This window comes from Eptesicus fuscus, chromosome 3 (genome assembly GCF_027574615.1).
Source record: "Eptesicus fuscus isolate TK198812 chromosome 3, DD_ASM_mEF_20220401, whole genome shotgun sequence".
In the NCBI taxonomy this organism is placed as follows: domain Eukaryota; kingdom Metazoa; phylum Chordata; class Mammalia; order Chiroptera; family Vespertilionidae; genus Eptesicus; species Eptesicus fuscus.
The window spans coordinates 70,965,506-70,989,634 of record NC_072475.1 but is presented as its reverse complement, the minus strand read 5'-3'; the positions used below and the strand labels follow the sequence as shown (position 1 = coordinate 70,989,634).

General features: G+C 42.8%; 1 protein-coding gene and 1 pseudogene across 1 annotated transcript in view; one reads left to right on the top strand and one right to left on the bottom strand.

The window, feature by feature from the left end:
- The window catches only part of MYH15 (myosin heavy chain 15), a 165,839-nt gene that overhangs the window by 35,404 nt on the left and 106,306 nt on the right, over positions 1–24,129 (bottom strand). The window contains 7 exon segments of the mRNA XM_054709813.1: positions 3,992–4,065; positions 4,067–4,229; positions 4,232–4,338; positions 9,547–9,610; positions 9,613–9,733; positions 13,734–13,852; positions 18,782–18,908. Coding sequence (XP_054565788.1) covers positions 3,992–4,065; positions 4,067–4,229; positions 4,232–4,338; positions 9,547–9,610; positions 9,613–9,733; positions 13,734–13,852; positions 18,782–18,908 — 775 coding nt within the window.
- LOC103290660 (homeobox protein TGIF1-like) lies at positions 6,505–7,295 on the top strand (annotated as a pseudogene).

Sequence of the window (24,129 nt, the reverse complement as noted above, 5' to 3'; positions counted from 1 at the left end):
CCCTAGGGTGATCTTTCCTCCCCTAGCATATTGCTAGTCATTCTATTCGGACCCCCCAACCTTTCCTCTCTAGAGATAATATCTAGGCCTGAGTTATATTTTGGCTCCAGGCCCAGAAAAGCAGCAAAACCAGACAATGAAACCAAAGTTGACCTCAGGACCAACTGCATTGAATAATGACCCTCTGCCCTGGCACCAGTCAATCAATCAGTGGATACCACAACCCTGGTAGGACATACCTGGAAAGCTGCTGAATATTCCACTGAGATCTTCCCCTGGGACCTCCCCTAAAATCTTCTTAAAACCCCTTAGGAGGAAGACCCAGGGTGCTCTCTCTCCTGGGAGCCTGCCAGAGCCTTCCCCATCCCTTTCCTTTTCCCCTATGCCTGTCACCATTACCCTCCTCACTTCTAAGCTCCAAGGGCCCTTCTTTTGCTTCTGTAACTTGTTTCCTGATCCTATTTCTTCTACCACTCACTTCTACCTCTGTGACTTTCCAAATAAATGTTCTCTTATAGTTTGAGTCTTGTCTCTGAATTCTTTCCTAGCCAGAACTCAAGAACTATGGTTGCTGAACCAAGGTTTGGTCTGACCCCACGGATCTAACACCTGGTGCCATTTCCAAACTGTGGCCAAAAGAACCAGTTTCATACCCATGATATCAAGTTAAGAAGACTGTTCTCAGAGACCCACTGGGACTGTTATGCCATCCTTGGTAACATGATGGCAAGGCCACCACTGGCACATAAGGGACCTTTGAATAAGGAAAAGGCATCTCTTTCTTCATTTGCCAGAAAGTTGCCTACCTTGAGTATAGTGCTTCTTACAGGGTTGTGCATTGAACACCTGTACAGTTTCACAGGGTGGTCCTACTGGCTGGAGCAATGCCAGATTCTGCCTGGCGGTGCTCGAAATACAGACCCGGAATCCCTACACTTCCAGTGTCGGTGCTTAGCTATCAACACCAGTGACTGCTGTTTTGTCAGCTGCCACTCAACACCAGGGTGGGTTTCTCAAGCATAAACTGGGTCACTGTCTGCCAGAAGCCAATGCAATGAGCCAGGTAGAACAAAGAATCTGAAGGAGCTCAGGCTCTTGAGGGTCCATGGCTAGCCTCTCGTGAACACAAGCCTTTGACAGAGTAAGGCATCCAAACCTCCACCCCTGGTACTGTCATTGTCAGTTCTGCTTCTTTGAGGAGGAAGCCTCAAATACCTAAGAGGTATGGAGAAGGGCCAAGTAGCTCTTGGAATTACCCACAGTCCAGGGGCAGTAGAAGGAGCTCAAGAGCTTGCCTCTCCTCTGGTTCTGAGATCCTGGGCTGTGGTGTGATGTGAGAATTTTAAGCAGTTACAAAAACAAACCCACTGGATAGCAATTCTCATGTGAATAATAAATCCTTCTATGGTAAGCTCTTTCCAGAAGAAGTGATCCCAAGGTTCTCGACTGACCATACCTTAGAATCACTTGGAGATCTTTTGAAACAGATCTCTGTCCAAACCCCACCCAAACCAAGCAGCACTCACCTCACCTGGGAACTTGTTAGAAATGTAAATTCTCAGACCCCCTCCTAGACCTAATGAGTCAAAAACTCAGCCAACTGTTCTAACAAGCCCTCCAGGTGATTCAGATACAGCTTAAGTTTTCTAACTACTGTTCCAGCACCTCTTGTAAACCCGGTCAGTGACCTGGTCATGGATATAGGTCAACATGGAAAGCAAGTTTTATTCATGCCTCCAATAGTAATGAACTTGCTCCCAGGGCATCTCAGGATTTTGATGCACATCACAGTTGGTACTGGTGTAAGCTGGCAGCCTCTTTCAAGGGCTATTGGCGTTATCTCAAAATTTTAAAATTCACTCCTTTAACCCAGTGATTTCATTTCTAGGACTCCATCCCACCGAAATATTTTCACATGTCCACAAGTATATGAACAGGGATGTATAATACAGAAGTATCTGTAATTATTTGTAACTAGAGGCCCGGTGCACGAAATTCATGCATGGGGGCAAGGGGGAGGTGTCCCTCAGCCCAGCCTGCACCCTCTCCAAACTGGGACCCCTCGAGGGATGTCTGACTGCCCATTTAGGCCCGATTCCACCAGGCCTAAACGGGCAATCAGACATCCCTCTCACAATCCAGGACTGCTGGCTCCCAACTGCTCAACTGCCTGCCTTCCTGATTGCCCCTAACTGCTTCTGCCTGCCAGCCTGATCACCCTCTAACCATTCCCCTGCCAGCCTGATTGATGCCTAACTGCTCCCCTGCCAGCATGATTGCCCCTAACTGCCCTCCCCTGCAGACCTGGTCACCCCTAACTGCCCTCCCCTACAGGCCTGGGTCCCCCCAACTGCTCTCCCCTGCAGGCCTCGTCGCCCCCAACTTCCCTCTTCTGCCGGCTTGGTCACCCCTAACTGCCCTCCCCTGCAGGCTTGATCACCCCCAACTGCCCTCACTTGCAGGCCTGGTCCCTCCCAACTGCCCTCCCCTGCTGGCCATCTTGTGGTGACCATCTTGTGTCCACATGGGGGCAGGATCTTTGACCACATGGGGGAAGCCATCTTGTGTGTTGGAGTGATGGTCAATCTGCATATTACTCTTTTATTAGATAGGATAGAGGCCTGGTGCATGGGTAGGGGTCGGCTGGTTTGCCCTGAAGGATGTCCCAGATCAGGGTGGGGGTTCCCTTGGGGCATGGGGCAGCCTGGGTGAGGGGCCTGTGGTGGTTTGCAGGCCAGCCATGGCCCCTGGCGACCCAAGCAAAGGCCCTGGTATCTGGGATTTATGTATCTTCTACAATTGAAACTTTGTAGCCTGGAGTGGAGCCAAGCCTTCTACTTGCTCCGTGGCAGCAGCCATTTCTGTTGGGATTTATGTACCTTCTATAATTGAAACTTTGTAGCCTTAAGCGGAGGCCTGGGCTGACCAGAGTGTGCAGAAAGCTTGGCTTCCTCCATCACCGGGGGCAATCCTAGCCTAAACCAAACATCAGCTCTTTCTAGCTCCGTGGCTGTCGCCATTTCTGTTTGGATTTATGTATCTTCTATCATTGAAACTTTGTAGCCTTGAGTGGAGGCCTAGGCCAGCAAGGGCAGGCAGAAAGCTTGGCTTCCTCCATTGCCGGGGAAACCCAAGCCTCCCTCTTACTCTCTGTGGCCGTAGCCATCTTGGTTGGGTTTATTTGCATATGCGCTCCTGATTGGCTGGTGGGCATGGCCTGTGGGTGTAGCGGAGTGATGGTTAATTTGCATATTACTCTTTTATTAGATAGGATTGTGAAAAAATATATTGAAAATGAATAAAGGCTAGTTAAGTAAGTGTTAGTCACCCTTATAAAACACTGTGTAACTATAGACAATCATGTGGTAAGTCGCCATGCAAAGAATCACAGGCACACAGGAAGGTGGCACAGCCAGGAGTTAAGTGTGTACCTGCCAGATGCAATCTCAGATCTGCTACACGGTGATTTTGGACCAGTTCTTAACCTTATGTGACTCAATATAATCTGCATTTTACAGATTAAAAAAAAAACAAACTGACACATAAGACTGTTCTGAGAATTAAATAATAATTGTATATAAAACAGTGCCTGGCATGTAGTTTAAGCTATAAAAATATTTGAAAATTATAAAATATATTGATAAATGAAAAAATAAAAGGTGTAGAATAATGTGTAATTTGAGTAAAAAATACATGCATGGATATATGCATGGAAAATCTTAGTAAGGCTATGGATATAAAAAAAATTCTTAATTGTGGCTTCCTTTACATAATAGAATTGGGAGCTAAAGATAGAAAAGTGTTCTTATTTTTAGAATAAAAATAATATCTGTAGTAAAAAAATTTTAAGTAAGAAAAAATGAAAAAGTTAAAACCTGAGTGGGAACATGCCAATGTTGAAGTGTCAGCCCATGGAGGCCAGCCTTACCCTTGCAGCCTGGGCTCCCCCAGAGGTCCTTGCTCCTGCTCTGGCTCCAACCCCAGCTCAGACCCTGTAGGGATTAGTTTTCCCTCTGGAGGAGCTCCTGGCTCACAGCTCTCTCCTCACAAGTGTGCCTGAGCTTGGGAGCTCGGTGCTGAGGTCCCGGCCTCCTCCTGAGAGGCATCCAGCTTTACCTGAGATTCCTCGAGCCTCTGCCTCCAGCCATCCAGGCACTTGTCAAAGTGCTGCTGCTTCTGGTCCAACACAGCTGCTGTGGAGCAGGCCTTCCCCAGATCCCACAGGCTTTCCCCAGGTCAAGCTGCAGGCGGTGCCTAGCCCTCTCCAGGGAGTCATTTCTGGCATTGACCACCCCCATGGCTCCAGCAGCCTCCTGCAACCTAATCACCAGCTTCTTTCTGAGAGAGGAAGACCCAAATGGCAAGTGAAGCCACAATCCTAAAGAGCACATCCAGTTTGTACTTGACTAAAGATAGCGCATGGGGACAAAATCGGGTGGCTTAATAGTATGAAGCAAAAGCAGCTTGTGTCTGAAAATGACCTCCTTGTGCTTATAGAACCCAGATGTCTCCTGACCACCGTCCTCCCACTCCTGTGTCCATGGGTCCTTTATTTCCCCTACCCTTTTCCAACCTGGACTTGGAACTGGGTATCACTGAGTCCCTGTAAGTATTTGCTCACCCTAAACCTTAAATAAGCAACAAAGCATACTGAGGACTTCATAAGAAATGGGAGAAAGAGAAAGATTGTACTGAATACTCCACCAACAGTAAGCAACTATTAAACATCCTTAGGCACATCCAGTCTCTAAAGAGCTCCTTGGCTATGTTGCTTCCAAAGAACATCTGTTGGCTCTCTCCTGCTCGTTCTCTCTCTCTCTTGTGCAGCTCCTAAATGGGCCCAATTTATCTCTTTTCTCTGAATGTCTTTTCTATCTCAGTTCCTCTGCCCAAATTTATACACCCCAATCCATCCAACTGTTAAGCTCATTTACTAGATTCCACTGCTCTTAGGGGGTACCTCAGCCCCTATCTGCATCTCTTGAGATGGGGTGGTTTATTAAGGTGCCTCTTCCACCACCTTCACAATCCAGAGCTGTGGGGCTTTTGAATGGATGAAATGTGTTCTCCTGCTCACATTTCCTGCATATACTTCTTAGATGAAAGACACTAAGTACCATAGCTTCTTCTCATCTACTGTTGTTTTTTTTTTTCCCAACATTTTATTGAATTTATTGGGGTGACACTGGTTACTCAGTTACTGTTATTAAACAGAAAAAGGCCCTTGGAAATTCACATGTGCCACACAACTAGCCCAATAGAGCAATGTGGTAACAATGCCCCTTCTTTGGTGGAATCCTACAAAAACCAGTCTGTGCTCAACATCCAGGAAGGAGCTGGGAGCTGGGCTCTCATAACTTTTCTTGGATTACTGCTTTCTAAGCCACCTCATGTCTTTGCTTCATTTTCCTGAACTGTGAAGAGGAGATTCTGATGGACTGCATAATGACTACAAACAATACTGCACTGTACACTAGAAAGTTACTATGAGAGTAGAGTTTCAATGTTCTCACCATAACAACACAACAGACAGTAATCATGTGGGGTGAAGAATGGGTTAACTAACCTTATTGTGGCAAAGATTTTGCAGTATGTACATGTATTAAGTCATCACATTGTATATCTCAAACTTACACAATGTTAGATGTCAATTATATCTCAAACTAGAGGCCTGGTGCACAAAATTTGTGCACTGAAGGGGTGTCCCTCAGCCCAGCCTGCACTCTCTCCAATCTGGGACCCCTTGGGGGATGTCTGACTCACAATCCAGGACTGCTGGCTCCTAACCACTTGCCTGCCTGCCTGCCTGATTGGCCCTAACTGCTTCTTCCTGCCAGCCTGATCACCTCCTAACCACTCCCCTGCTGGCCCAATTGATGCCTAACTGCTCCCCTGACGGTCTTATTGTCCCCAACTGCCCTCCCCTGCTGGCCTGGTCACCCACAACAGCCCTCCCCTGCCGACCATCTTATGGTGGCCATCTTGTGGCAGCCATCTTGTGATGATGTGGGGGCGGCCATCTTGTGACAACGTGAGGGCGGCCATCTTCTGATGACATGAGGGCACAAGGGCCATCTAGACTTTTATTAGCATAGCTAAAGCTGAAAAAAGAGAATGTTTTACCCCACCTGAAACAGGAGTCAAATAAAATAATTACATATATTGACCTTCCCTCCTTTCCTCTCACTCTGACAGCGCCCAGGTGCACTGAACAGGAGTGGGGAACAGAGGAGCAGTGTGGGGAGGGGAGTGAGTTGGGTGAAGGAGAGCCCCTGGCCAGCTGCCAGAAGATCCCACCTGAAGGAAGCCCAAGTGTCCCTTGAATTTCATCCAAGAAGTGGGCGCCTGGGTCTGAGCACCTGGGTTAGCAATAATTACTAGAGCTCATCCTACACGTTACCCAGAGGAAGACAACCATTTGCCTCCTGTGCTCCTACTCCTGCCCACCCCCTTCTCTGCCCCCCAGCCCCCAGTGGTGCCCCGCTGTGGAAGGGGAGCTCCAGAATGAATAGCAAGAAAGGTGTTGCTGCTTCTGGCAGTGAGTCTGAGGATGACAACAGCATGGACATCCCCCTGGACCTTTCCTCTCCTGCCGGCTCAGGCAAGAGAAGGAAAAGGGGCAACCTGCCCAAGGAATCTGTGCAGATTCTCCGAGATTGATTGTATGAGCACTGATACAATGCCTATCCCTCAGAGCAAGAAAAAGCATTGCTGTCCCAGCAAACACATCTATCTACACTATAGGTCTGTAACTGGTTCATCAACGCCCGCCAAAGGCTCCTCCCTGACATGCTGAGAAAGGATGGCAAAGATCCAAATCAGTTCACAATTTCCCGCTGTGGGGCCAAGATATCTGAAGTGAGCTCTGTGGAGTCAGAAATGGGCATCAAAAACTTCATGCTGGCTCTAGAGGAGAGCCCATTTCATTCCTGTACTGTTGGACCAAACCCAGCCCTAGGGAGGCCACTGTTCCCTAAGCCGTCGTCTCCAGGATCCATTCTGGCTCGTCCATCTGTGATCTGTCATACCACTGTGACGGCATTGAAAGCTGTGCCTTTCTATCAGCCAGATATATACAGCAGATAGCAGCCAGCAACTTTACAGACACCTCCTTCATGTACCCAGAGGACACATGTAAATCTGGACCAAGCACAAATACACAAAGCGGTCTTTTCAACACTCTTCTCCCTACTCCACCAGACCTCAACCAGGATTTTAGTGGATTTCAGCTTTGAGTGGATGTTGCACTCAAACGGGCTGCAGAAATGAAGCTTCAGGCAAAACTTACAGCTTAACCCTTTTCAAGCAAAACAGTTCTAACAAATGGTATGATTTCTGGGGTGATGGCAAGAAATAAATTGCATTATTTTATATTTTTTTATTAATATTTGCACATAGGATTGTTAAAATGAAGCTTCCTGTTACTGAGATGTCTTCAACGGAATACAGTCATTCCAACAACTATAAACTAAAAGCTACTGTAGAAACAAAGGTGTTTTGTGTTTTTTAATGTTTCTTGGTAGATTATTCATAATGTGATACGGTTCCCAAGATCATGTGATTTTTTTCCCCCCTTCCCCCTTTTCTTTGGTTGGTGTTCTTTCAGACTGCAATACTTAGAGAACCTATAGCATCTTCTCATTCCCATGTGGAACAGGATGTCCACACACTGCCTAATAAATTTTCAAATTTTTTTTCAAACAAGTATGAGTCTAGTTGATTGATGCCTTTTTTCATGACATAAGAAAGTACTTTCCTTAAAAAAAAAATAATTGCATGTATTTTTAACTACTTTAGAAATGCTCAATTGGTACCAAAAAAGAGGAATTTTACTTTGGGTGACCAACTCTGCTGGTTTGCCCAGAACTAAGGGGTTTCAGCAGAACATAGCCATGTCAGTGCTAAAATCAGGCTTGTCCAGGACAAACTGGACAAGTTGGTCACCCTTGTTTCACTGATAATGTTCTACATTTAATACTGACTACAATTTTGCTCAACTTGATAATCGTAAGTACCTACTTAGTTGTCTAGAATATACATGGGTATATGGGAGATTAAACAACCAAATTCCTCTCGTTGGGGGATTTAGAACTCAGAAGCAGTAAACTGGGTCTCAGAAGAGCAAGACTCCACAAAACTAACTCATCATGTGACCCCAAGCCTGGTAATCAAGACACAGATCTTCAAGTTCCCAATAAAAAAAATAGAATCCTAGATTTTTTTTGTATGGCTCTACCTCCCTGGGGTGATTTAGAGAGAAAGTATAATACAGACAATGCCTTATTTAATCGATGTTCAACTAAGTTTAAAGAAAAAATAATTTTAGTTATTATCATATTATTTTTCTTTAGTTGTCATGTATGACAGAACAATTTGTTAGTTCCAACAAATCCATGTGGTCATAAAGTATTCTATATACTTTCCCTCTTTTCTACCTCTTAAAAAAGACCAAATAGAATGATAGGCACTTTCACCACATCCTTTATATTAGAACAAAAAAATCTTACTTTATTAGCAAATGCCATATTTTGGATATGAAGGGCCATTTTCATTGAAAGCCCCATTTTTCTAAGGTCCAGATTTCGTAAAACACCTCCTGCAGGTATTTTTAGTATCTGTCATCCCAAAGCCCTTTGTAAGTTACTGTGACTACAGAGATGGATCACTTGGTGCCCGTTCTGGGACAGAACACAGCAGCTATTCAGCAACGGCTCAGCAATGTATCGCAAAGATTTAGGTGAAGAACTGAAAAACAGTATCTTTGGTTGAAGCTAAAAAGAATTGTATTAATCTGTCCTGGATTTTCGCCAAGCTTCCAAGCCAGGAACACAGTCTTTTGAGTAAACCTTTATGGGTTATAAACTGGAAATTTTTTGACATTTTCTCTCAAGGGTGCACTGTCTTTGATCTCTGAACAAAATGCTTCAGTACTATACTGTGGTACCAAGTCTTAATTCACTTGGGCCCCAAACTTCTGTAGTTCCTGAGAAGAACTTCTAAAGCCTTTATATAGTGTTGGCTATAAAATTAATATTCTAACCCCAGAGGTGGCCTGAGTGTCACTTCTTTTCAATGACACCATTATCTCATAAGGTATGTGGCAGATCCTAACATGTTCTCAACTATCCCTGTCCTTCTCCACAGACCAATGTGTGGTCTACAAGTTGTAGACCAGAGATACAATGACTTTAATTATAGAGACCTGTACAAACATGAACTCAATTACTTTGGTGTTACAAATGAAATACAGGATTTCAAGTGCTAGTTCATTTTCTAACATAGCTCAAAGTTACATCTCCTAAGAAGATTCCCTCTTGCCCCTAGAAAGAGCTTCCTTTTTTTCCTCCAGGACCGCTCTATAGTCTTCATTTTTTATTACGGTATTATAATTTTTAGCCCCTCTAGAGAATGTGCTTCTTGCTAGTGGTGGCTTTTTCAGCTTTGGTCTTGGGCTTGTTCATGCACTTGGTCTTAATGACACAGTCCCTCGTCTCATGCTCCTCTGTGTAACTAACTCCAGGTTCAGAGTCACCTTGCTCTACTCACTTGGCATCCTCCAAGTCTTCAGTTCTCTGGATGGCATCATACTTCATTCTCTACTGCAGCATTCAGCATTGCCTTTGGAGAGAGCCCGGAGCAGCTCAGTCTTGGCCTCCTGGTCTTCATACTACTCTCACAGAAGGTCACAGTCACGCTTGGCTGACTGCAGGTACTGGGCTAGGGCATTTTGTGCCTATGTGGGACACAATACACATTGCAAAAAGACACCACCACCATTAACAACAAAAGGCTTAGAGGTGACATCATTTTGTTAGGTAAGGTTAATAACAACCTGCCACAAGTCTAAGCTGAGCCTGAACCTGATATAAGATAATATCAGAAAGAGAATATGAGACAATAAGAGGAAAACTAGAGTATCTGATTGTGGCTGTTAAAACAGGCGAGAGAGTTCTATTTAGGGAAATGCCAGCCTGACTATGTGGGCTTCACCAATAGACAGGCCTGGAGTTCTGGAAACAGTGGAGGATGCAGAGGTAGCAAGGAGAACATTCACCATCATTCAGGCAATAAGATTTATATTTAGCAATATATAAGATTCGGGTCTTGTTTGGACTAGAAGGAACCACTGAGATTTAGTCTAGCCTTTTCATTCCATTGATTAGGAAAACAGCATCTTTTATTTCACAGGTAAATCTCTGACAACATATCTCATCACTTTAAAACAGGGATAGGGAACCTTTTTTCTGCCAAGGGCTCTATGGATATTTATAACATCATTCACAGGCCTCACAAAATTATCAACTTAAATACTAGCCTGCTATATTTGGTCAAACATTTAATTAACTCTCTGCTAATGCCTTGGCCGGGCCAGACTAAATGATTTCACAGGCCTTATATGGCCCACGGGCCAGACGTTCCCCACCCCTACAAACTACACCTGAACTTTCTATGGTGAGGAAAATATTCTATATGTACACTGTCCAATTGAACTTTTTATAGTGAGGACAATATTCTTTATGTATGCTCTCCTATGTGGTATCTACTAGCCATATGTAGCTGCTGAACACTTAAAATGTCCCAAGTACAATGTTGGTAAATACTGAATTTTAATTTTTATTAAATTTTATTAACATCAATTTAAATTTAGATAGCCAACTGTAGAGTAATAGTGGTTACAGCCTTTATTGGACAGCAAAGCTAGGTTTAATACATCTTTCTGCCACTTACATGGTGACCTGGTTAACCAAGAAGCAAGGTTCCCAGGAGATAACCTTGTCTAGTGGGAAGAACAGGGGGTCTCTGCCAGTCCTCGTGTGTCCTTTATGCAAATTAGAAAAGTGTATTCTGGAGCAGATGCAGCTGAGAGCACAAGGCTTGGTTAATGGCAGCCTCAGCCAGACACCTTTGGATGGTGAATAGGAGCAACAATACACGGTGACCCTGAGAAGGATGCAGGCTTGGAACTTCATAAACTTGGCTTCAAATTGTTACCCTTCCTCTTATTTGATACATACAGGGTGTCCCCCAAAATGTACACACACTTATTATACATTATTAATTCTAATAGGTTAAATCTGAAATGAAAGAAACATCATTGAGCTACCAGCTGTGAAACTGTGTACACAGTTTTTGGGAAACACCCTGTATAGATTGAGCACCTGTTCCAGGCATTAGCGTTTCAAAAGCAAATGAGACAAGGACAAAGTCTCTGCCCTAAGGAGCCAAAAAGGAGTTAGAGGATACACAAAGAAAACATGTAAACAAATTAATAAATAATATAGCTAGCAGCATAAGACAATAAAACAGACTGACACAATCTAGAATATTTAGTAGCTCCTTCTAAGCATCTCCAAAGACCTTGGAGAAGGGCCTTCAAGCAGTGGGAACAGCCGCTACCAAAGTCTTGGGGCAGGAATGATGGCGACTGTTGAAAAGGTAGAGAGAAGCCAGGGTGCCTGGAGGGGAGTAAATGAGGGAAGCAGATGTATGAGGTAAGATCGCAGAAGGAGGCTGGAGCCAGAGCAAGGGGGCCTGGTAGGCCAATTGGAAGGTACTGGGAAGGCAGCCAGACGATGTTCTAAAATATAAATCAAGTCATTTCATTATCGGCCTAAATTCCTTCACAGTCTACTACTAGCTGTGTGATCTTGGGCACGTTATTTGTCATTTCAGAGTTTTGTTTCTTCATGTATGAAGATATAATTCTACGTGACTTAAAGGAGAGAAGCATCTAGCATAATGTCTAATGTACAAACTATGGTAGTAATTTTTAAAATTATATATAATACAGAAAATAAGCTACAGAGTGCAAGGAATAAAATAAAAGATTTAAAAACAGAAGTCTCAAGATTCAGTGACCTTTACCCCTCAAAGTAGATCCTTTACAGTGAGATTATGTACAAGTGAGTGAGGTACTTTGGGGTCTTAGTAACAAGATGCATTGAATATCAACTAAGAATTCGCTTGAAATAGCAGGGCTAAAATAACTCATCTCTCATCTTAGTCACTTTGCTTTCACCTTAAACAACCACTTTCACTGAGGTCACCTACTAGCAACATCATATATTCTCTCAGGAAGAAATATCTAATATCTATAATTTATTGACAATTTCAAAGTAATATTGAACTAAATTAGCTCCACTTATTTTATTCCTAGTTCACTTCAAAATCAAAGATCCATAAAGAACCTGCTGACTTTCTGTGCACATTATAATGCAAAATGGAAACATACATTGCTTGCTCTAAATCTGACGAACCTGAAATGCAATTTGAATCACTGAGGAAGATCCTTCAGGGATCAGGGTCCTTCCCAGCACATATAAGGTTCCACATGTTCCCCACCCCCTAACTTCTAGGGCACTTTCCCTTTCCTTTTATATGAGAAGACTAGAGGCCCGGTGCACAAAATTCATGCACAGGGGGTGGGAGGGTGTCCCTCAGGCCAGTCTGCACCCTCTCCAATCTGGGACCCCTCTCATAATCCAGGACTGCTGGCTCCCAACTGCTTGCCTGCCTGCCCTCCTGATTGCTCCTAACCATTTCTGCCTGACAGCCTGATCACCCCCTAAACACTCCCCTGCCAGCCTGATTGATGTCTAACTGCTCCCCTGCCAGCGTGTTTGCCCCTAACTGCCCTCGCCTTTAGGCCTGGTCACCCCTAACTGCCCTCCCCTACAGGCCTGGTCTCCCCCAACTGCTCTTCCCTGCAGTCCTGGGTCCCACCCAACTGCCCTTCCCTGAAGGCCCAGTCACTCCCAACTTCCCTCCTCTAATGGCCTGGTCACCCCTAACTGCCCTCCCCTGCAGGCTTGATTGCCCCCAACTGCCCTCACTTTCAGGCCTGGTCCCTCCCAACTGCCCTCCCCTGCTGGCCATCTTGTGCTAGCCATCTTGTGTCCACATGGGGGCAGGATCTTTAACCACATAGGGACAGCCATCTTGTGTGTTGGAGTGATGGTCAATCTGCATATTACTCTTTTATTATATAGGATAGAGGCCTGGTGCATGGGTGGGGGCCAGCTGGTTTGCCCTGAAGGTTATCCTGGATCAGGGTGGGGGTTCCCTTGGAACGTGGGGCGGCCTGGGTGAAGGACCTGTGGTGGTTTGCAGGCTGGCCATGCCCCCCGGTGACCCAAGCAGAGGCCCTGGTATCTGGGATTTATGTATCTTCTACAATTGAAACTTTGTAGCCTGGAGCGGAGCCAAGCCTCCTGCTCACTCCGTGACCGGCAGCCATTTCTTTTGGGGTTAATTCACCTTCTATAGTTGAAACTTTGTAGCCTGGAGCAGAGGCCTAAGCCAGCCAGGGCTGCAGAAGCTTTGCTTCCTCCATTGCCAGGAGAAACCCTTGCCTCCTGCTCTTTCCAGCTCAGTGGCTGCCACCATTTCTGTTTGGATTTGTTTACCTTCTATAATTGAAACTTTGTAGCCTTGAGTGGAGGCTTAGGCCAGCAACCACAGGCGGAAAGCTTGGCTTCCTTTGTTACCGGGGAAACCCAAGCCTCCCTCCTGCTCTCTGTGGCTGTAGCCATCTTGGTTGGGTTTATTTGCATATTTGCTCCTGATTGGCTGGTGGGCGTGGCTGGTGGGCGTAGCTGGTGGGTGTAGCAGAGTTAGGGTCAATTTGCATATTACTCTTTTATTAGGTAGGATATACAGGCTGACTGACCAATCACACATTTTTTCTTTATACATGTGGTCAAACTATTGGTGAAGAATAATAGATGCATCACTTTGGTATCCTCTTCCAGTTGTCCTTTCAATCCTTCAATTCTCCAAATGAAGGTGCCTTTCTCCTTGGAAAGTTGATTTATCAGAGCCTCCTTTTCTTCCAGCCTCCTTAGAAATTCATCTACAGAAAGAGTTCATGGAGTAAGTTAATCATGGTCATCCTCATACTGCCTCCCCCACTTAACCTGTTAACTTTAAGGTCAACTAGGATGATTCCTACCCACATATACCTGGTATTTAGGAAGGGTTTGAGAGTCCAGTTATTAGCAAAATCATGGCAATGATCCTTTCCAGGACTCACAAGACAGCCCTAATAAAGAACTGATGTTTAGTAGTAAGTATGAGTCAATAACAGATAATATTAGCGATCACTTATTGAGAATCATCTATGCAGTAGGCACGTTATGCAAATTATCTAGTTTAATTATAATAACTCCTTGATAATGCAGGTATTATATAACCCATTTTGCAAAGGCAGCTTACTTAAATGTAATTGAGATACATGTATATCCAGTAATTGGTGGAGGTAGATTCCAATTGAGTTTTTAACCCTGTAGAACACAGCCTTTCTTCTATGCCATGCTCCTTGTTTATTACGTGTGGCTTTATCAATTTCTGACTATATAATTTCTTAGATAATTACACTTCTTTGCCTTATTTGTAAAGTAAGGATAACAATACAATATTGTTAATGAAAATCAAATGAGTGTGAATGTATTTTACAAAGTAATTGCTAAATAATTATTAGAAGTAGTCATTAGATAGTAGAGAATGTGACCATGACAGGGGGAAATTCTATTACACTCTAGTCTACACTCTCTGATTAGCTTATTTAATTAATGATAGAAATGCCTTGGTTATTAGAAATGCTACTAAAAGATGACCCAATCCTGGACAAAGGCAGCTGCTTCTATAGTGTAATTAGTGCAACAATAAAGCTCCAAATATTTATGACCCCTATTTCTCTTACTATAAAGAGGTTTTAAAACTTTCAACATTATAAGGAAGCATCTGTGTAGGCTAAAGTAGCAACTCCCAAACCTGTTGCTCTCAGGAACACTTCATATGCTTAAAAATTATTGAGGTCCTAAAGAGATTTTGTTTATGTGGCTTTTATATTAATAGATAGTGTATCCAAATTTAAAATATGTATTAGTTGATTTTGAAATAATAATAAAAATCTTAATGCTGTGTTTACATATAAACATAAGCAATATTTTTAGGGGGAAAAACTCTATTTTCCAAAACCAAAAAAATTAGGTGAAAATGACATTATTTTACATTTTTTAAGTCTCTGGTTTAATAAAGTCAGCTGGAATCTCATATCTGTTCTTGAATTCAATCTATTACAATACACAGTCTTGTTATTGTATCTGAAGAAAATCCAACCTGGCACAGATATGTAGTTGGAACAGGGCAATGTATTTCAATAGTCTTTTCAGATAATTGTGACTATTTTCTACTACATCAAAACCCAACAAATAGGAATTTCTTAGTTGCAATATGGAGTAAACCATATCAATGATTTTTTTTACTGTTATATTAAATTCATTGGTCTATGTTCAACTTTCAGTGATTTTTTTTATCACACATTATTCTGCATCAGCATGCAGTGGTGATTTGAAAAATATGTGTTCACTGAATCATGCAGATCTTCAAATGTTGACACATTTCATTACATAATGTAAAAAAATCATATTTTAACATCACCTCTGGTCTCATCAGAAAAGCCTTTAAGACTTGAAAGCCATCAAGCTCGTGATGACATGTACGTTTTCCAAAATCTAATTTTTGCCTAAAAGCTCCAATTTTATTGCAACCAATATTGTCAGTTATTTCCTTGAAGTGACAGGCTCACTTTATTTTTTGAGAAATATCTGCCAAGTATCTAAGTCTGAATTAGCATAGTTTGTTTGTCAATCATTCTTTCAAGTAAATGTGATCCTCCCTGAAAAACTGCTAGCTCAGCTCAGAACTAAATCATGTGCCACAGAAGTGCTTTATGCATCCTTCTGGTTATGTCTCACAAAATACTAAAGAGATATACACTCAGGGTCAAAATGTAATAAGACCATTAACCTCAATGCCCCCTAAAGGGGTTTTGACAATCACTTGGGGGAGGAGGGTCTGTAGACCAAACTTTGAGCATCTCTGGGTGTAAACATCATATTTAAAAGGATTCTGAAGACATGCCAATCCATCAGGGGATTGAGACCAATGTATCATGTATTACAGACTCAGGACTCATTTAACATGACTTCACTGACCACATTTACTATTGGACTCCTTTGAAAGCAGGGTATGATAAGTTGGTAGGGTAGAGCATGAGAAAAATACTTTGATGGTAGTCGCAAAAAAATCTAGAGCATAGACCCAATGAGGAGAGAGGAGATTTGGATAGGCATATACAGTACTTATAATTTAATTTGCACAGAACCCAAAAGGCAAAGATATGAACTAAAGGAAGAAAAAGGCCCTGCATCCTAAGTAGAATTATCACCTCAGACCCACCTTCATTTCACTTACCTGCCAATTTTCTTATCAAAAATGGTGAGTAAAAAATTAATGGCAATAATTAGGAGAAAATAGGCAATGCCTATCAAAGTAAATTTTACACACCAGTTCCTTCAGAGCCAGATGCATAGGATTCTCCAGCCTCGTCTGGACTGTGGAGTCTACACACAGACTACATCATAAATGGCACAACTGGGGGTTTTGTAGCAAGGCCGTGTCATGCACCCTATCACCAGCACAGGAAGAGTCCTATTCAGTGTCCTTGCTGGAACCAAAAACACTTTTATCTTCTGGATTTTCAGATTAGCAGTTGCGCCAGTTCATTTCAATTTAGCTTTGACTGTAGATTTATAGGTATCCACTGGGATAGGATGCAATACAGTCTAAATGGTCTTTATTCACTTTCTAAAGTAAGTGCCTCTGGGCATCAAGAACATAATGTTTATTTTCATTGACCTAGAAATTCTATCTCTGGGAATATATTACTAAAAATAATTCTAATTACAGACAAACATCTAGCCACATGCTGTGCATGGCAGAGAAACAAGTCAAGTTACAGGGCAAGGTTAAGTAAACTTAACCTCTACTTGATGGATTAAAAGAAACCATTATAAGTGACTCAGATACAAAAAAAAGCTTATGATAAATTGAAAAAGAAAAACCCCAAACAGATTGTGTGAATATAAAAGGGCCACATACTAAACCTGACAAGCTCAGGGCAAGCCTGCATGGTAGGCCTAACAAACTCAGAGACTGACAGTAACCATAGAGGACGGTCTAAACATAAAAATTCCTAACCAAAAGTGGGTCAAGGTGGTTAGTCATGTAGCTTCCTTGACAAAGATCACTATTTACTGTAAATGTGCAGGTCTATTGTCTTTTTGCATCTAAGATAACGGAGATCCATTTCCCTGACTCCTCAAGACACAAACACAAAAGCACCAGACCACAGAACCCATCACTGCTATTTTGTTGCCTGCATATCATCTCTGAGTGCCGTAAATGTTAACTATCCCGTACCCACCAATGTAAAAGAAGTATGTGTCTCTAATTTTCTTTTTATATAACCCTCCCTTTGCTTTCTCCTGCCCCTTTCATCTATCACCAGTGGATTTCATGTAACTCTCCTTACATCTCCTCCTTTTATTCTAATGTATAAAATAAACTGCAAAACTGCCATTCTCTGGAGCATTTTCTCAATCTGTTGAGACTTTGCCTCCTGGCAATTATCATCAGTTTGGCTCAAGTAAACTCATAAAATCATCTACAGGTTTGGACATTTAGTCAACAATTGCTACAATTTAAAGTGGGAAAAAATGAAAAAATAAAAATCACACACAAACACACACACACACACACACACACACACACACACACACCCTCTATCAATAACGGTTGATTGTAGAGAATAAACCACGGGACATTTTTCTACTTTTTTTTAAAAATATATTTTATTGATTTTTTTACAGAGAGGAAGGGAGAGGGATAGAGAGCCAGAAACATCGATGAGAGAGAAACATCGACCAGCTGCCTCTTGCACACCCCCTACCGGGGATGTGCCCGCAACCAATGTACATGCCCTTGACTAGAATCGAACCTGGGACCTTTCAGTCCACAGACCGACGCTCTATCCACTGAGCCAAACCGGTTTCTGCACATTTTTCTACTTTTAATTTATCAAATGTTCGTGGGGCACCAACAAGAAGCAGGCATTGCTCTAGATGACTGACACACATCAGTGAACAAAACAAAGACCCCCAACCCCCATGAAGCTTCTGGCAGATGGAGACAGACAAATAATCATATTTATTATATCCAATATGTAGTCTGTTTTAAGGTATTAAATACCATGAAAAAGAAGTACCTGGAGAAAGCAGGTTGTATGTGCTCAAATGTCACCTTCCCAAAAAGGCATATCTGAACTTTCCCTGGGTAGCTGATTAACCCTCATCTTCAAGTCTTGCAGAATGAATAGGGGTTTCTAGACAGAGGAAATAGATAGGGCATCTAGGGTAGGAATGTACCTGGTGTGTTCAAAGCAACGACAAAGAGGTCAATTTGGCCAAGGCAGAATGAGAGCAGGAGTATTAGTAGGGAGGTCAGAGAGATAATGAGGCCCAATAATATGGTCCTTGTAAGTGTACAGACTATGGATTTTACTCAATATATATATAGGCAAGGGTTCATTATTAAAAATGAGAAAAAAAGAGGCCTATTTCAATGAGGTAGACCTTATAAAATATGTCTTGTAGGTGAACAGCCCCTACCATCTTTGGATTTTGAGCTCTTCAGCCAATTGCATATTGCTTTTCCCTTTCATGGAAGAGAGCTAGGCAGGACCTCCCAAAGTGACACAGAGTTATTCCTTCTCAGACAAGAGCATGTCTGTACACAAGGGTATATCAGATGCCTCATTTTCCCCCTAGAATCTTAAAATGCCCACTCATGCTCAGTAGTTGGTACATCATCTCAGCTGGTCCCCCACCAATCTGCTAGGATTGCGGTTCAACCATGAGTGAAGCAGTGTTATACTTACTGTTCTCACTCCATAGCCTTGTCTTCTGTGCTGTCAGATTATTTGCCAGCTGAGTCACTTCATCTAGTTTTACATTTGTTTCATTCAAGCACTCTTTACACATACTACAGAGCTTCTCAGCATTAACCTACAAGTTGAGAAAGAAGGGTTGTACATGGCTCATAAAATCCATGCTGAATTAGTTGTATGAGAAGGGATGGGAACAGAAAGGGAGGTTCCTGGGACGCTTGTGCTCTCTTCTGCCCTGAAGACAACAGCCAGCATTGGGAAACTATGTCTTCTAATTTAAGCAAGCACAATAAAATTAGGGTCTGGGCCACTAAGAGACCCGAACTTCTCAGAGTATATGGGTCAATAGAGAAATTCAACTCTCTGGATATTGGAACATCTCCAGAATTCTCTGTTCTTTTGGAAGGGAACATGTCAAATACTGATGAAGTACAGAATCACTTCCCAAAATGATATTATATATTTAACAATCTTCTTTTCCCAGTAGAATATAAATTTCATGAGAATAAAAATTCTATTTGATCACAAATATACCTCCAGTGCCTAGAATAGTGCTAAGCACATACTAGGAGCTCACAAAATAAGGGGTAGGTACAGAAGGAGGGGAGGCAAAGGGATGAGGGGATGAAGGAAGAAGGAAGGATTGCCAAAGAGCTGACCAAGCAGGAAGGGAGAAAGTAAATAGATCTAACCAGCAATCTATATTTTTAAAAAATACTTTTTATTGATTTCAGAGAGTAAGGGAGAGGGAGGGAAACATCAATGATGAAAGAGAATCATTAATCAGCTGCCTCCTGCATGCCCCTACTGGGGATTGAGCCTCCAACCCTGGGCATGTACCCTTACTGGGAATTGAACCATGACCTCCTGGTTCATAGATCGATGCTCAACAACAGAAATTTGAACTGTCAAAGTATCTGCACCCTCCTGATCATGAAGTCTGCAGGCTCAAGATAACCCTATTGGGTTAATACTTCAATCCCAAATTGCAACTTCTGAGAACTGTTTTTTCAGAAGAGCAAAGGATATGCCGTTTGGCCTTTGCACTTCTACTTATTTAGGTAACCAATCTAATCACTGGATTCTTGCCACACCCTGAAAACTAATGTTAATGACTGTGAAACCAACAATTCACAAGACCAAGAGCTGCCAAATATAAGATATAAGTATCCTCTTTACTTAGCTTTAATTTGTATTCTTATTATTAACACTAGGGGCCCAGTGCACGAATTCATGCACCTTGAAAGGAACTGTGGGCCGCAAGGCTGTGGTGCGCACAGGGGCAGGTCTCGGCCCATCCTCTGTGCCCCCAGCCAGTCCCTCCCACTGTGGACCCCAGTCCCCTGTCTGCTGGCAGCCCCGCTCCCACGCACTGATGGTGCCGGCCCTGCTCACACCCACTGATGGCGCAGAGTGATTGGGGCTGGCGCCAGCAGCAGGTACTGGGACCAGTGCTATCAGTGGGTGTGAGCGGTGGCTGCTGCCCTGATCACCCCTCAGGATCAGGGGGAGGTGGAGAAGCCCTCAGGGGCCATCAGGGCTGGCAGCCACTGCTCACACCTGCTGATGGCACCGAGTGATCGGGACCAGTGCTGGGCGCCAGCAGCAGGTGTGAGCAGCAGCTCTGGAGCTGGCAGCAGGTGCAAGCTCTGGGCAGGACCATAGCACGTGGGAGCAAAGAATTTTCAGTAACCACCAGAGGCTCACCCCAATGACAGTGACTGGCGCCCCACCTTAGTCTAGCACCCCTGCTCACCTCTCCACCATGGTGCTGTGGCCAACACCCACCATGTTCCATGCTCTGCCGCCTGCTGCCGACACCCACCATGTTCTGCGCATGCCCCCTGGTGTTCAGCACAAGTCATAGTGACCGGTTGTTTAGTTGTTTGGTTGTTCTGCCATTCAGTCTATTTGCATATTAGGGTTTTATATATATATAGATAGTCAAACATGGTAAAATTAATATTGGTGGTGCTACTGACCCATAGTTCTGTGGATTTTACATAGCTGTTTTTGTGTTTTGCTCTTTACACGTATTAAATGTCAACCCATACCACTTCCTCATGAGACTTTTGTCTCTAAAAGAAAGAATGCTATGGAAATGTCAGAATAGGAAGACAAAGAAGGGATCACCTATAGGCATTTGGGAAAATGGTGAAGCTGGTGGTAAACCTAATAGTCTCAATGTTAACCTAATATTTATGATAGAGCAATGGCCAAGGATCAGGAACATATAAAAGATGATACCAGGTTTGGTCCTCTGGTAAACCTCTGCATTAGCACATATCCTGGAAATCTCAACTGGGGTGTACACTATGTTGAAGATTGTTCTTTTAAGTGCATACTAGTGACTATTCTAAACTTCCTATGAAAGACTACTAGATTATATCTTCTTTTATCCCCAAACCCAAATACATTGCTTGACACAAAATTGGCACTTCATAAATGTCTGAGACACTCAAATTATTGCAGACTTTAATGAGAGGCTGGCCATCATTACCACTAAAGTTTACTTAGAGGTCATAGTCAAGCTCTCCTTATAAACTCCAACATCCTAATTTTTTTTAACTTGGTTAGAATCTTATCCACAGATTAGTAAGCAAGTGAAGAGCCAAATCAAGTATATGCCCATTAGGAAGCTAACAAGGAAAGTCATATAGTTCTAGTTCACAGATGTCCCAGAGCACATCCAGGCTTGTTGGGGGTTGTGAAACCACACCTGGCAGGTATTTCATGGCAGCTTCTCACACAATGCCAGCAGCATCACACAGTTTAGAGCACTGACTGATGTTAAATGCCAGGCTCACTCTCCAATGCTATCAGAAGGAAGCGATGCTAGTGACAAATGTGAGTGTTTGGATGGTCTGGAATTTGTAATTATGTTTTGAATGTTGAATATGTTTGTTCTCATTTATGAAACTTGGCACACTCATTGTTTTCCTCACATTACTCAGGAGTTCAGGTTGAATGAGAAACGTGTTAAAGAGGCTGAATACCTTTTGCCCAAATTCACACAGCTAATAAGTGTTGGAATTAGGATTTAAACTGATAAGTGCCTGTGCTGATGCAAAAAAAGAAAAATATCAAATACTAGATTCCTAAGATATGACTTAGTAATAACAAAGAAAGTTGATGTCCTAATTGGCTCAAATTGTCAAGAATCCTGGGTCCCAGAGGAAACTGGATAAAAATATGATGACTGTTAATCATTTTTATTTTATGTTGTCTCCAATAATAAATGACCCATTAACTGAGCCATGTCACACTGGAACACATCCAGGTGTGAGAAATGGCACTTCTGTTTATGGCCCTCAATATGCTATGCTAGGCACCTGTTTGCTGAGGGTGAAAGAACACAGATCTCTATAATATGAGTTAGTCAATGATGTGTGGAAGTGGCAAGCTGAGGAGCCAGGGATTCCCCAGTTTTCAAGAGACACCTGTGTGGTAAAGTAGGCAGCCACCTGGGCAGACAGAAAAGGCACTGGCCCTTAGGCATAGCTTCAAAAGGTAGGTATCCATAGACACTGCTAACCATTGGTACAGTGTTTTCACTTCACAAAGTATTTTAATATGCAGGATCTTCAAAGATAATGAGATTGTTTCTCTAAATGTGGCCTGTACAAGAATATAACATTCAAAGGGGTTGTACCTTCAAAAGAACTTCACATTTAAGCATAAGGATGGCCAATTTTTTTAAATTTCTTTATTGATTAAGGTATCACATATCTGTCCTAATCCCCCCATTCCCAGCCCACACCCCTCCCCACACATGCCCCCACCCCCCTGTTGTCCTTAACCGCTGGTTAGGCTCATATGCTTGCTCACAAGTCCTTTGGTTGATCTCTCCCCTTTACCCCCACCTTCCCCTACCCTCCCTCTGAGGCCCGACAGTCTGATCCGTGCCTCCTTGTTTCTGGGTCTGTTCTTGTTTATCAGTCTATGTTGTTCATTATTTCCCCTAGATGAGTGAGATCATGTGCTATTAGAAATACACTTATAAGAACCGAAAATGAGACAAGCAATAATGGTTATGCTGACAGGCAAATGAATCAGTCTGTAGTGAGTTTTTTTCTGGGCCAACAGTTCTTTTGAGACCCAATTTCAATGTCCAACAATTCCTTATGTGTACATGTCAGCCATGACATTTCAGTTCTGGATGGTGGACAAATGGTGGTAATGCTGGTCTGACCCTCTCTGGTTTGGTCCTGGGCAACCTGTAGTGACGCACAGCTGTTAACTGCTAGTATGGCAAGGCGACGTCAGCGCCTTCCATCTTTGGACTGCTTCTCTTCTATCTTCATGGCTGGAGTAGTCCTGTCAATTCCTCTCTGTTGTTGGAATCCACATGGTCTCGGAGTTGTTTTCTGAAAATATACAAACATATTCTCGACCAAAAGTTAATAAAGGAATATTTTCTATAAATTTGACTTGGGATCCTATTTCATTTTTTGCCCAAATGATTTTCCTCTGGCTTGTTTTGATACCTTGTGTGTTTTTCATGGGTGTCTTGCTTTTAGCCTTACAATTAATTTTCTAGATGTAATTACTTACAGGATATTTTTCCTTACATGATATTCTTCTACTACCCCCCCCCTTTTTGATTTAAATATTAGGATGCTTTTGAAAATTTTATAATGTAGTCTTGATGACTTTTAAATTTTAATTTTTAGCACTATAATATTACTGTTTTAGGTTCATTACATGGTACGCATTTTTATCATGAGATGAAGTACCAATAAAAATTTTAGTTAACACTTTAGGAACACCTTTTTGTCCAGTAGAATTACTTTTTCTATAATATTCGCTTGTTTCAACTAGCCAATTTAAATTTGCCTGAAAACTTGACTACTATTTTACTGTCAAATTTATTACTCTGACAACAATCTTATTTTACCCTGTAAATATTAGTGGAAAGGATTATTTGCCTTCTTGAGTGGGTCCTGAGCATTCCTGGTGGTAAGCTGGATTTAGATATCATAAACCCACTTCCCCACACCATGGGTACAAGACAATTCAAACAATTCTTGTTGGAGTGAGAGGGCATCTGCTGTCGACCAAGTCTCTGTCGGTCACCTGAGTCCTGATCTGGGCTGGGCATGGGAAGCATGAAGCAGCCATGGGGGCAGGAGACCTCCCTCAGAAGGGGCTAAGGTTCAGGCCCCTACAATGTTGGGGGGGTGAGGGTCTATGCCCCACCTCTGTTGATCCCCAAATTCTCTCCTGATGGCCCCTCTGCGACTGTGCCAGTCTTATGTTGTTCCTCCCTTGAGGAATCTTACCTGTCTCTGGCTAACCAGCCATCCTCTGGGGCCAAGCAGGGTGATGTGAGATTCAGT